At 37.4% G+C, this 13,464-nt stretch overlaps 1 protein-coding gene across 1 annotated transcript; it reads left to right on the forward strand.

Annotated features, from left to right (window-relative positions):
• Window positions 1–4,474: 4,474 nt before the first annotated feature.
• Window positions 4,475–11,769, forward strand: LOC128170190 (zinc finger protein 768-like). Its single transcript, XM_052836125.1, has 5 exons — window positions 4,475–4,603; window positions 7,179–7,263; window positions 8,503–9,395; window positions 10,762–11,026; window positions 11,252–11,769. Exons 1-5 carry the CDS (start codon window positions 4,565–4,567, stop codon window positions 11,422–11,424), a joined length of 1,455 nt encoding a protein of 484 aa, XP_052692085.1. The 5' UTR covers window positions 4,475–4,564; the 3' UTR covers window positions 11,425–11,769.
• The last annotated feature ends 1,695 nt before the right edge of the window (window positions 11,770–13,464 follow it).

Below are 13,464 nucleotides of genomic sequence, written 5' to 3' on the forward strand. Positions count from 1 at the left end.
ATTATATGTATGAGTATAATTCTATGTTAAACTCGTATTATATTTGAAACTCCGCGTATAATGTAAATTTAAGGGAATTTAATATTATTAAACGCCATTTTTCGTGCAGTGACAGTCTCTCTACCATCACACAGTGTCTCTACCATCACACAGTCTCTCTACCATCACACAGTGTCTCTACCATCACACAGACTCTCTACCATCACACGGTCTCTCTACCATCACACAGTGTCTCTACCATCACACAGTGTCTCTACCATCACACAGTGTCTCTACCATCACACAGTGTCTCTACCATCACACAGTCTCTCTACCATCACACAGTCTCTCTACCATCACACAGTCTCTCTACCATCACACAGTGTCTCTACCATCACACAGTCTCTCTACCATCACACAGTGTCTCTACCATCACACAGTGTCTCTACCATCACACAGTCTCTCTACCATCACACAGTCTCTCTACTATCACACAGTCTCTCTACCATCACACAGTCAACTTGTGATTTGCCTGATTACTTACTCTAGCTTATAGTGGTTATTCCTCTTTTCTCCTATGACAGGTAGAGAACCGATTGAAACCCTCGCGCGAAGTTTTCGTCGCACGGCTGTAACTATTTTGAAAACTGACTTTTATAAATAGGATTATCGGTCGTGGATATTCCATGTTAAAATTCTTGAAGCTGGCGGTTCTTGTTTCGAGTTAATTCGTGTGTAGGGAATGTATCCTCAGAGTGGTCTATTTCCACGCTGCCTGGCTGCTCTGCGGTTTGATCTAAAATGAAAAAGTACCATACACATACATGTATATTTTAATTATCAACACACAGTAATGACTAATAAAAGTAGTAGTTGAAAAATGTATACCTAATATTATGTTTAAAGGCGGTTCGCCACATCGATACATTACCGAGCATAGGCGTCGGAACCGGGGGGCTGGGGGGGGGGGGGGGCTTACCCCCCCCCCCTCCACTTTTTTAGCAAAGTTAGACTTAACCATTAGGAACATAGCATCATAGGGGGTTTAGCCCCCCCCCCCCTTTTTCTCGTCGGAAATGTAATTGTTCCTAAATTTACCTTGAAAGATTGAGAAGTTGGAGTAATACTAGCACCTCCCCCCCCCCCCCCCCCCTTAACGGATTAGGAATTTCATGATTGGGGAAAAAAATTTGGGTGGGAAAATTAATTTTCGGAAGTATAGGTATACTCCCCCCCCCCACCCCCCCCACGAATTAGGATTTTCATGATTTTGGGAAGTAGGTTTTTTCCTCAATATTTCTGAGGATTAGTCTAGCCCCCCCCCCCCCACTTTCAATTTGCTTCCGACGCCATTGCAGAGCATTTGACGAATCTACGTTTTGGGGGGTTTTTTGGGTTTTTTTTTTTTTTTAAATTTTGTTTTACAACTAGGAGACCATTAATACTACTAGGTTTTGTTATTCTATATGAGTTCTCATTTCGTTTCGTTTTATCAAGAGAAACAAAAAAAAGCTGTTATGGCTGCAAACAAGATTAACAAACTATTTAAAAATTAAGTCTCAACTCAAATGCAAATTATAATCATGTAAAAAAAAATGTCATGCGTCAAGACTGGTCAAAAATCTGTTAGATTTTTTTTTAATTAGAAAATATATGAGAAAATGAAAAACGTCTTGATAAGGTTCACACAAAATTGAACTTTTTTGCTATTCTGCATGTTCATATAAGGAAACAATGTAAATATATGAATATATAAATTAAATGCACTCTCAATATTACCAAGGCATTTGGTATACATGTACATGTAAATGCTCGTGCGGAAGCGGAGGGGGGAGGCATTCAAATTTTTTTTTAAATGGCATAATCAATTTTACAATTAGTACATTATAATGACACAGTGGTATGATAAAAATGAATTTAGGAAGTACAAGATACCTAAAATGTGTCTAGGACCCGGAACACCCCCCCCCCCCCCCCGCCATACTCAAATACTCCTCGGATCCTGGCCCCTCTTGCTGAAGAAAAATTCTGGATGCGTGCATGCATGCACTTTCAACAGAAAAGATAATCAAAGTACAAATGCATGCGTCAATATCGAGTGGAACATTTCTTTACCGACCCCCCCCCCCCCCCCCCCCCCCGCAGCAGCTCATGTTTAACTACATTTACAAGGGTGTATTATAATACTAGTGCATACATGCAGCATAAGGTTTGGATATCTATGAATTATATACTTATACCCAGTTCCTTTCCTTATCAACAGAGGCGGGGAGAGAGCTTTGGTCGGTCACGTGATGTATTCTGTTTTGGATCTCGGAGGAATTATCAGCAGATCGCCTTTATGGTTTTGTGGCAAAAGAACAAGGAATATTCCCTGGCGTATCTCAAGATTCCGTTTTCCCACGAAAACAAAGAGCAAATCTGTTTTATATGTATTGAAAAATACAATGAGATTAGTAACTTTTGGATCTAATCTGCCTGTGTATTATGGATAATCTGCTCTTGTGTGTGTTAAGCTTGTTATGTCGTCGCTTTTAAGCTGTTTGGGCTGATCCCTTGCTATGGCCCAAAGAGAACGCAATGTATCCTATAAAATATCCTTATTTGTTACCCCAAGACCGGTAACGAAGTTTGGAACGGCTTTCTGTAAGCGCTGAAATAATAGTTCTCCTAAAACGACGCCCTGCATGACCCCGTAATCTGACAATGGTTGGTGAACTACCCCGCTGTTCAATAAATCACCGCTCCGTCCCTAATCTTCTATTTTACATCAGATTTTTTATGACCATAGAAAAACACAGAATGACATCTCCTTTTAATTACCTCGTATTGCGTAACATTTTATGTGTACAAATATGTTTCTAAAATGTATTACTTGTAACAACAGATGGAAAAGTCTGTAAAGAAGTCTATAAAAGTAGTGTACCATATTGTTCAATTGATTTCACGTCATTGGCATAATCACTAAATATCGTTGTACTCTCAAAAACAGTTCCCCTATGTTATTGGTAAACTCGCACTTATTATAGACCTCAAACATCTCAAAAAATGATTGGGAACCCAAACATTAAAGGAGTAGAAGATGCAAACGTACCACTAGATTTCTCAGAAATCTTTTGAATATGTTCTTGAGGTAGTGAACATAAGTTTCCCAACCTTTTACTATGTGCAACTTGTTTACATTTTGTTGATGGGTGATTTTTTATCGAATTTTTAGCAGTCTGGAAATGCAGACTGGGTGCTTCATACATGTACACCGTTAGTGAAAATATCCATTTTATGCGTAGGGTTATCAATACAGCAATGTATAAAATGATACATTTTTTTCTATTTGAAAAAATGTCATCAAACACGTGTATCATTTTGTTATAATTGTGCGATATATGACGAGGTCATCAAGTTTTATACACTTAAAGAAAAGAAATAATGTTTACACCAGCTTACAGAATACAGATTGGATTCGGTAAACTATATTTTTAGTTGGTATTTTTTTTCTTTAAAGGTGTTGGATGGCCAGTGTCTTTTTTAGACCACTTCAGCTGACCGGAAAAAAAATATCCGTACTCAAATTAGATGAAGTCTGAAAACTATAGATAGACTTGTGGATTTTTTTTAAATGACGGTTAGTGGCTAGAAAACGTGTATTTTACTGGTTCCATGTATCTCTTGGGCAACTGCTTATCCATCCAGTCTTTATTAAATTATTATCTTTGAAAAAATCAGTAGTGTTTCAAAAAGACCTGTCACATTTCGACTTGTTTTTCAAGAAAAAAAACACAACAACAATTTGCAGATAAATGTCAATAAATAATTATTTATTCTGTAATGCATCGAAGCTTAGACTTGACGGATATCAATTTAAAAAGATATGATTATATCTTTCCGTGATGTCACACGATACCGACATTTTATCAAGGCATTTATGAATATAGATATAAAGATACATTTTAAAATGACGAAAATATATCTAAACGAAATTTAATAGTTTTCCATAGCTCAAGGATTTTTGATTATGATAATGATAAAATACGGTATTGGATAAAAATATTTCATAATTTTCTACAAAAATCAGACATGTAGATCGGTAGCCGATAGGTTTCTAGCAGATGTCCTTTAAATCTCCATTTTAATATTTTGCCTCAAAGATTTTCTGTCGAGTAAGCCGACTTTTGAATGCAATGGTGAGAATTTGTCAAGTTCCCACAAACCTGAAGATTGCGGAACTGATCCGTTCACGGAACTCCACGCGGAATTTGGTGATTCACGGTCCGAATTAACTCCGGCGCGGTGCCTTTGTGGGTATATTGTAAACAAGATTCTCTCTTTGTCCGCGTCATGGGCTTCAAATGTCGGCTGACTTTTAAGTCCTAATCTTTACACTCATTTGCTCTTAAATCTTTTGTTTTTATTTTTTCCTGCGGACAGAAAAAATGACTTAAGGTCATCAAATCACTTAAAACGATTAAAAAGTAGTATATAGAAGTTTGTACAGAATGGTTTCTGTATTAAACGACGGACTTTAGAAAGTGGCAGATAGTTGGGCAGAATTTGGTCAAATACCGAGAGAATCAACCGAACAACAGCAATGGAGGAGCAAAGACTGTACAGAAGTCTAGCCATGGAGGTACATTGTATATCTGCTTTTTGTAACCTATTTATTAATCAACATGTAATTACTACAATATTTCAGAGTCGGTTTTTTCATTCAATGGAAATGCCCTGAGAGATACATGTAGACTGGTACATAAAAACAGGCGTTTTGAATTTTATATGATGTAAACACATATAAAAGTTGTTCTCCATAGCGAGAGTGCACGCTCTGCAGAGACTCTGAAGCCTACTGGCTTCGCATTTTGCGTGCCTCGCATATGTTCATGCATGTACTTGTGTTTAATGCTGATGAGCTTATTGCTCAAAGTTGAAATAAATAATAATAATTTTCACTGGCGTCGGAAGCAAATTGAAAGTGGGGGGCTAGACTAATCCTCGGAAATATTGAGAAAAAAGTAATTCCCAAAACCATGGAAATCCTAATCCGTGGGGGGGGGGGGGGGGGGGGGGTATACCTATACTTTCCGTAAAAAACAAAATTACTTACCCAACAATTTTTTTTCCCAAAATCATGAAATTCCTAATCCGTTGTGGGGGGGGGGGGGGAGGGGGGGGGGGGGGGGTGAAAGGATGCTTCTGAATCCAACTTTTCAATCTTTCAAGGTAAATTTAGAAACAATAATCTTTCCTGCGAGAAAAAGTGGGGGGCTGAACCCTCTATTATGCTATGTTTCTAATGGTAAGGTATAAATTGGCAAAAAAAGTGGGGGGGCTAAGCCCCCCCTAGCCCCCCCGGTTCCGACGCCTATGATTTTAAAAGTTTAGCGGAGTATGCAACTGCTACGCTTAAATATGCAGGTAAAATTAAAAAGTTCTGTACATTTATGTGTAGACTGGTCATAAAAGTATAAAGACAAATCTCTGCGCGATTGATTTTTTCAGCCCCTAGGGACCGAGACGGGCGGTAGATAATGTGGATACTGAGCGGTTAGGGGGTTCTCTAGATGTGCATTAAAGGTATGGGCATTCTAATTGACACGGAAACGGGTCCGTGGTCCCATTCGTTCTCCCAAAGCCAAGGCCTACACTCCAAACACCTTCGTTAGGAGCCCCACGGGAATCGCTCGCTTTAACAAGGCAAAACAGTGGCCTGTCAAAATCACAAATTAACAAATCCCTCCCAAATCGTCCTCAATGGATTATCAAGCTACCCGGTACTAGCAACAAACGGCAATTATCCCTCTGTTCAGAAGGTGGTGGTACCCTGGGAGCTCTGTCTTTGATTGTTTTACCTGACCAATGTAACACCTCGCCCCGTCATTATGCTTTATTTAGCGTAATAAATGACCGCGCATTGTATCGCGTCCTTATGGACACTAATGCATTTTACCAAACCACGGTCTGTTCTCGACTAGGTGAGAAAACCCGCCGCTTACTGTTCGATCCTCGCCAGGCCAGGTGAGAAATCGATCGAAATTCAATCAGGAACCAATTGATTAGTTGTCGTGGTCTGCAGGTGATCCGCGCCCCATATCATCTGCCGGTACGCGCCTCGCTGTAGAGCCCGCTGATCGCGACATTATACACCTAATATCAATTTACCCCTTTTCTTGACCAGAAGACTTTTTTAAAAAAACTTTTAAGAGCTTTCACTTTTGATGAAGATATACTTCTCTGGCGATTTTTTTTTAAATTTGTGTCCCTCAAAAGGGTATTTATTTACTAAAAAAAATCCAAGAAAATCACATATGAACCAAGAAATTGAGTATTGCAGTCAATTTAAAACCATTTCTGCCATTAATTCCACAATTTCTAACCTTTTAAAATTTAGTTTCAAATAGGACATTCAATATTTGTAAGCTTCACTTCAAAAAATAATTTGAATTACTTAAGAAAAGAGAAAATTACTTTTTTTTCTAAATAAACATTAAATTCGTTTTGTTGCAATGAATTACAGTTAAGTATGTAATGGAAATCATCTCATATTTTGTGTCGATAATGTTATAAGTTTACATGCAATGAATATGGAATTAAACGAAGTCGGTCGCAACAGTTGTTCGCACCGGTTTGTTGATTGAATTAATTACCGTTAATTATCAATGTATGTTATAATAAAAAATACGGTAAAAAATTGTCAAAAGATTGTATAACTTCAGACCTGGTGTGATGAATAAGTGACAAGATGACTTTGCTCAATGATTGACCAGTAATAAGACAATGGAATTAGCCCCGAGTTCGAGATCAAACTTATTAATATAAATGACTGGGAAACTCCGAGATCTGTGACTTCAGTAACGAGATTAATCAAATTTCTTTTGTCACCTGGATGGGATTAATTTATTAAGCAATGGAATTATAATTCCGCTTAAAACGGATAACCGCATTGATATTCATGAGGAGGCGTGGCTGTGAGAGGAGACTAGCCAATCAAATTGCAGAGTTGGCCTTTTACGTTAAAAAGGAAAATAATGTGATTACCGAAATGTAGTAATAAAATATGTGAAACGGGTAAAATCGCATAAAGACTGCCGTACATGTCATAAATCGCTTAAACTGGAATTTGTGTTCATTTTGGGCCAGTTTTGATAATCGGCCACGGTTCCTAGGCGGTTACGGAGATTTCCACTAAATCGCTTTTATTGTTGTAGATTTTGAGGGAGGAAAAAGACATGTACAGACCGTATCTCCCCGACCCTAAGGCCGAGACGGCCACCTCCCCACACAGCACATCAGGTAAGACGAGAAACTGTTTTTCTTCTTTTATTCTATCATTCATATTTGTAGCTATTTTTCTTTATTTCTTTTCATGGCTTTTTTTAGGGGGGGGGGTATACACATAAGGTCAAAGATCTAATTTTGATATCTGATATCTAATTTCTAAGATAAGAAATTTAACATAAAATTCATTTGAAATTTTTAAAGTACTTTGGATTTACCTTTTTTCAAGAGCATTTTCAATTTATACACAAGAACATTTTAACGCCTTGAAATCACTGGAAAAGCAACAAATTTGAATAAGTTTAACGTTTAAACCTAATTTTTGATAGACCAAAAAACTTACTTATCTACTCCACACTGCTGAAAAGTATTTTATTATATTCGTGAATGAATTAATGTATATTTTTAAAGACAAACTGTGGGAATCATTTGTATAATAACTTCCTTATATATTACCTTTTTATCAATGTTGATTTATAAAACAATGGATTCTTCAACTGTCAAGTAAAAAAGAAATGTTAAATTATAAACCTGGTTTAATCCAGATTTTCTATCAATGTCTTTCAGAAAATCTAACATATTTATTTAAATAAAATTTTCAAAAACCATCGTTAAACTTAATTATCAAAAATATTATCAGTTTCTTGTAGAAAATAAAGTTATATGTACATTTATTAGTTTCCCCTAAATTTGCCGTATATTATATTTAACTTAAAGCATTTTCTCTTTACATATTATCGTCAATATGAAAAAAAATACTATTAATCTGAATAAAAGACGCCTAAATTATTTCCTATGTATTCAAAACAAAAAACTTTCAATATTGTTACTTCTTAGAATTAAAAATCATTTTGTATATTCAAAAATCATTTTTTATTAACATATATATACATATCACTTTATTACTTTTTTTAATTTATCAATTTTTTTCTTATTTATTAACATAATCTATGTTCTTTATTTAACAAAAAAATTGAATTTATTTTATTAATCTTTTTTACAACTCTGATTCTTTAACGTTCGGATTCTTTAAATATTTTAGCTTCAAATTATATAAATCTATTTGAAATATGGTTTATAAATGTTACGGATTAAATTAATTTATCTACATGTATATTCATGTAGGCCTGCACCGTGCAGTCATGTACAATGTCTTTCGCTATATTCATCCACACCATCAATTTTATTTTTGATATATAAATAACTATTGATATAAGTTATAATTCGTTTATTTTCGCACTCTTCTTGTGACAGACTCTGGACTAGAGGATCCCTCCATCAGCCCCGCCTCCAGTTGCACGGATTACAAATCTGACGTGGAATCCTCTCTATCTCTGCCGCAGTCAGAAGCATCGGCTTTCAGCAAAATTCAGAAACTCTCGCTTAATGCGGAATCCAGATATCCTTTCCCTCCAACTGCAATGCCGATAATGTTCCCAAATTCCGGACTCGGGTATTTCCCGACATTCCCAATGTCACCGTGGATACCAGCTGACACCCTGTCGAAAGGGTTCCCTTCCATGTCTCCAATGACGTCACGATCTGATGTCGGACCGCGCGAGGTTCCTCCGGAAGATGTATTTTACCGCGTGGACCCAAGGGTGCCCTTTACAAACTATTTCATGAACTTAACCAAACTTCTGAAAAAAGACGAAAAGAGTTCCGAGGCGAGTCACAAAGACTGTGACCGCTATGAAACACTGTCTCGGGAGGAATCCGACTGTCACTCCGACGAAGAGGAAATGACCCCCAAGGAAGAGGACGAAAACGAGCGCCAAACCTCCACAAATCAGACCGACGATTTGAAATCCCCAATCCCCCACTCGGCCAGGAACCCTGACTATAGAAACATGTCGGCTCTGATGACGAATCCGGCCTTGCTATGTCTGTCACAGATGCACCCGTACCCCTCTAAAGTCCCGTCGGCGGAATCCCTTCCCCATCTATCTAGTGCCCAGACCTCCATGATCCAGTTGATGAGCGGTATGTCCGCCCCCTCGGCGGCCTTGATCCACCCCGCGTTCCTCCACATGTCTGCCCTGGGACAGAAACGACTGAACCAAGAGAAGCCCCCGCCCGTCAAAAAATACAAGTGTGACGTCTGTGGCAAGGCTTTCTCCAGGAGCAACACCCTAGTCACCCACAAAGTATGTATGATATAGTACCCAGAGAGAGAGAGAGAGAGAGAGAGAGAGAGAGAGAGAGAGAGAGAGAGAGAGAGAGAGAGAGAGAGAGATATGATTTCTTAGTTTATTCAATTATTTCTTTCACTGTAGAAAAAGACATTACATACAATATGATTAGAATTATCTAAAACACAGAAAAAAAAATTGATAACCTTTTTTAGAGGTTGAAATTTGATATTCAGTAGCATATAAAATCGATTTCAATAGTCTTTTTTATTGTTGCAATATTGCAAGACTTATGATATTTTTTTTCTAATTGCTAAATCAATTGATTATTAATAACAAAATTAAACTAAAGTTGTTAAATATATCACAGACAAGTATTAATAGACTACGGTTTCTTGCGGTATTGGTATTAATCCGCTAGCAGATGTTCTTTTGTCCATTAAATGTTTTAACTACACAATGTTAAAAACAGCACCTGTCGGTCGTACACCAACAGCCAAAATAAACCTGTGTACAGTTTTAAAATATCTGTAGATTTTAAAAAAAAATGCGAGAATGTCCGTTTTTGACCAAATAGATAACTTAATTTGTTAACTGAAAACTGATCGTGTTGGTCTTGTGTTTATCTGTTCAAATTTCGACCAGAGAAAAAGTCGTAAGTGAGCAATATTGATTCTGATAATCCCTTTTGAGGGTATTTAAACGAGCATAACGCCAAAAGCTATGCGATGTAACGAAATGTTTTGATGTGCCAAATGGAGGCAAAATATCCCCGCGCATCGCATTTGTTGATAAAATTCTAAACAAACAACGGTTCAACCCTACAATTTCCGCCAATTGTCTGGAACATTGATTATAATGAGAAAGTAATGGAATTTCCTAGGGATATTTTATTATCGGAGTGTACTACAAATTTGGCATTTGCTTTGATAGAATTCAAAAGTTCAATCTGAAAAGGATTGAATTGAAAATTAATGGAGTATTCAATTATCTGGACGCCTGTGTTTGGAAAGAGGTTTTACCAAAAACAAACAGAGCGTAATCGATGTGTGGTCAAGGAAGATGGCACGCGACTCGGGTCAATAGACCGTGTCATCTGGCCGTGCCATAATTGATACAGAACCGTTAGTCTAGGGACCACCAATATAACGAGAAGTCTGTCATGTAATTAAAACAATTAACTCGCTGTTTCAATGATAGGTGTACCGTAGAATTCATAATTCCTAAAAATATTCAAATCCGCATGGAACATAGAGCTGGAAATCATGTGAACAAATCCAGCCACAATTATCTCTATGTATAAAGTTACCTAAAGTATAACATTATGTTATCTGAATTGTCTACATAGGCATTAACTGATCGTTTCTTTGCTCTGTTTCAGCGTATCCACACAGGGGACAAGCCGTTCAAGTGTGAGATCTGCGGGCGCGCCTTCCGTCAGCCCGGGAATCTGACCCGGCACCGCCTGACACACACCACAGTCAAACCCTATGTCTGTCCCACCTGTAACAAGGCCTTCAACCGCGCCTCCAACCTACACACGCACATGCGCACTCACACCAACTATCGGCCCTTCATCTGTCCGTACTGTGGCAAGGGGTTCCACCAAAAGATCGACATGAAGATCCACTGCTACACACACACAGGTACGTCAGCTCATTCCTTCCACCCGTCCATCATATATCTTTCTATCCATCCGTTGATTAATTAATTAATTAATTAATGTATTTATTTATTTATTTTGACCAATCCTTTCTCCGCCAATCTGTAAATCTGTGAAGATTTTCCACTTTTAATTGTCTTAACCATGTATCCACTATATTTTCTAACAATATATCAAGCATTTACATGCATCTATGGTATTTTTTTAGGAGAGCGACCTCACCGCTGCGACATCTGTGGGAAGGGGTTCACTCTGGCCAGCACCCTCAACACGCACCGCCGCATTCACGCCGAGCAGAGGGGCTTCACCCTTATGGAGGGAGAAATCTCGCCCGGGGGCAGCGGCCACACCGCCCCGAGCGCTACACAGGTCAGCTCCTAGCCCCCCATGAGTGACAGCAGCTAGTGAACGACTTATGGAGTCGAAATCAGACTACTAGATTGTGTACATAGAATCGTTGCCATTTTGTTTTAGTTCCATTTCATTTACTATAACTGCTCGCATTCCAGTTATCAATATAAAATTAACACATTGACGTAAAAAGTTGTAATTTATTTCATATTTACATGTAACAAGTTGTTTACGAGCTGGTCACGTTTACGTACTTCCATGCTATTTATCAATTTATTATTTTTCTTAGTAATTTATTGTACAATGTAGTTGTGTATCTGGTGCAATTTTGTTGAATTTTATTTGTTGTTGATATGAAATAAAGAATTAAAGTTCTTTTGAAATGAAATTTTAGTTCAGTGAATGATTAGTATGGGCTCATGTATTACCAAAAAAGAGCATCGGTTTGTAAGAAATGTTACACAAGGAACCTATTTAACATCAAATTTTATTTACTTTTAAAACTTCAGGTTCATGGCGTTATGAATAAAGTTAATAAAGATATAAAACCCCATCAGCCTATACTTTAGCATAGTTGTGACAGTATGCATATATAAGAGTAGGCTTTGGATATTCTTTGGCATAAAAGAAAAAAAAGATAAGACAAAACTAAATGGGTTCCGAACGTCCGACGAAAAAAAATGATGTTCAGTCTTAAGTTTCTAAAAATCCAGAAATTGTAGAAAATGTATTTTCTCTGGGTGAAGGGTGCTAGAGGATGGGGTGCTGCTGGAACCTACTATCTACCTGTACCTGTCTAGCTAATTATGACGCACACTCAATTCACTTCAATTTATTGTCCTTGAGCTTAACAACTCCTCGGAATGCAAAGTATAATACATATAAAGAAGATGGGTGGATAAGGCGTGTAAAATGCCCATACGCGGTCGGACAGGCTACTGAAAAATTAAAGTATATCAATAAATCTGATGGATTTTTTTCAAATCATTGAAAACAATATATATTTAACGAATCATTGATTTTTAACCTATAGGTATGTTCAATGCTTGGAATATGTTGACTCAAACAAGCGTGTACGTATCAAAACCTGCAAAAACTGTCATTTATTAGAACTTCAGGGCATTTTCTTTTAGAGCACCTGGCATAAGCTAACCTTATATATCTAGGGTTTTTATGTTACGGGTTCGATACCACCATAATTTCCGACAATATTTTTTTTCTTAATTTTTGTTGAAATATATTAAAAACTGACTATAGTTAGAAATTTTGCTTTTGCAAATTTTTATTATAATATATTTGAATAGATTTAATTGGGGAAAAATAAATTCAAAATTGTATTTCACTACTAAACCGAAATGGCATTTGCGCTATCTTATTCCCCCATCTTCATATATTATATACAAACTTGCAATATGCAGTAGGTACATGTACATGTATACGTGGACATATTGAGACAGTATAATCATGTACATATCATTAGATATGTATGCTTAGTAGTTTAAACTGTAGTATCATTTCAATGCTGCGCTCTCATTTTGAAAGCGCTAGACACACACATTTCATAACCGTAAACAGGTAAACTAGTGACCTCAAACATTGTGCGGGTAGTTCGACTAGATGAAGGGAAAGATAAGAATCTCTTCCTTGTAGCGTCATAATTTGATTACCTTAAGGTCAGTCCAAGTATCCCCAAGGGCGGTAAATCCTGACGCTTAGGTTTAGTACCTCACTGATTATCCCCTCTCTTTCGTCGTATGAATTATAGATACCACCATAATTTTGCTGTACAAGGGAACCCAGACTTGAGAAAGCTCCTATAAAGTGGCTCTCCATGGAGAACTCTCACCTCATGTACCAAAGCGGCGTGTCGGAGAAGCATCATTGCTTCCATGAAGTGAACGTTGCAGCCATGAAATATTAACCCCCTCCTAACCGTGCCATCGGTTCTCTACCTGGACAGGTGTTACTCGGGGTCTGTTGGCATTAATTAAGTTGTCACCTCCCAACGATCCAGTGGGAGTTACCTTTGACCACAACACAAAACAACGCAAAGTCAACGTATTTAATTAA

This window comes from Crassostrea angulata, chromosome 1, assembly GCF_025612915.1.
Source record: "Crassostrea angulata isolate pt1a10 chromosome 1, ASM2561291v2, whole genome shotgun sequence".
Taxonomy (NCBI): Eukaryota; Metazoa; Mollusca; class Bivalvia; order Ostreida; family Ostreidae; genus Magallana; species Magallana angulata.

Bases quoted from the DNA above. Each gene is read 5' to 3' on its own strand.
- LOC128170190 (XM_052836125.1), top strand. From the start codon at position 4,565: ATGGAGGAGCAAAGACTGTACAGAAGTCTAGCCATGGAG. The intron at 7,264-8,502 runs GTAAGACGAGAA...TTCTTGTGACAG, and splicing joins CTCCCCACACAGCACATCAG to ACTCTGGACTAGAGGATCCC. The intron at 9,396-10,761 runs GTATGTATGATA...GCTCTGTTTCAG, and splicing joins ACACCCTAGTCACCCACAAA to CGTATCCACACAGGGGACAA.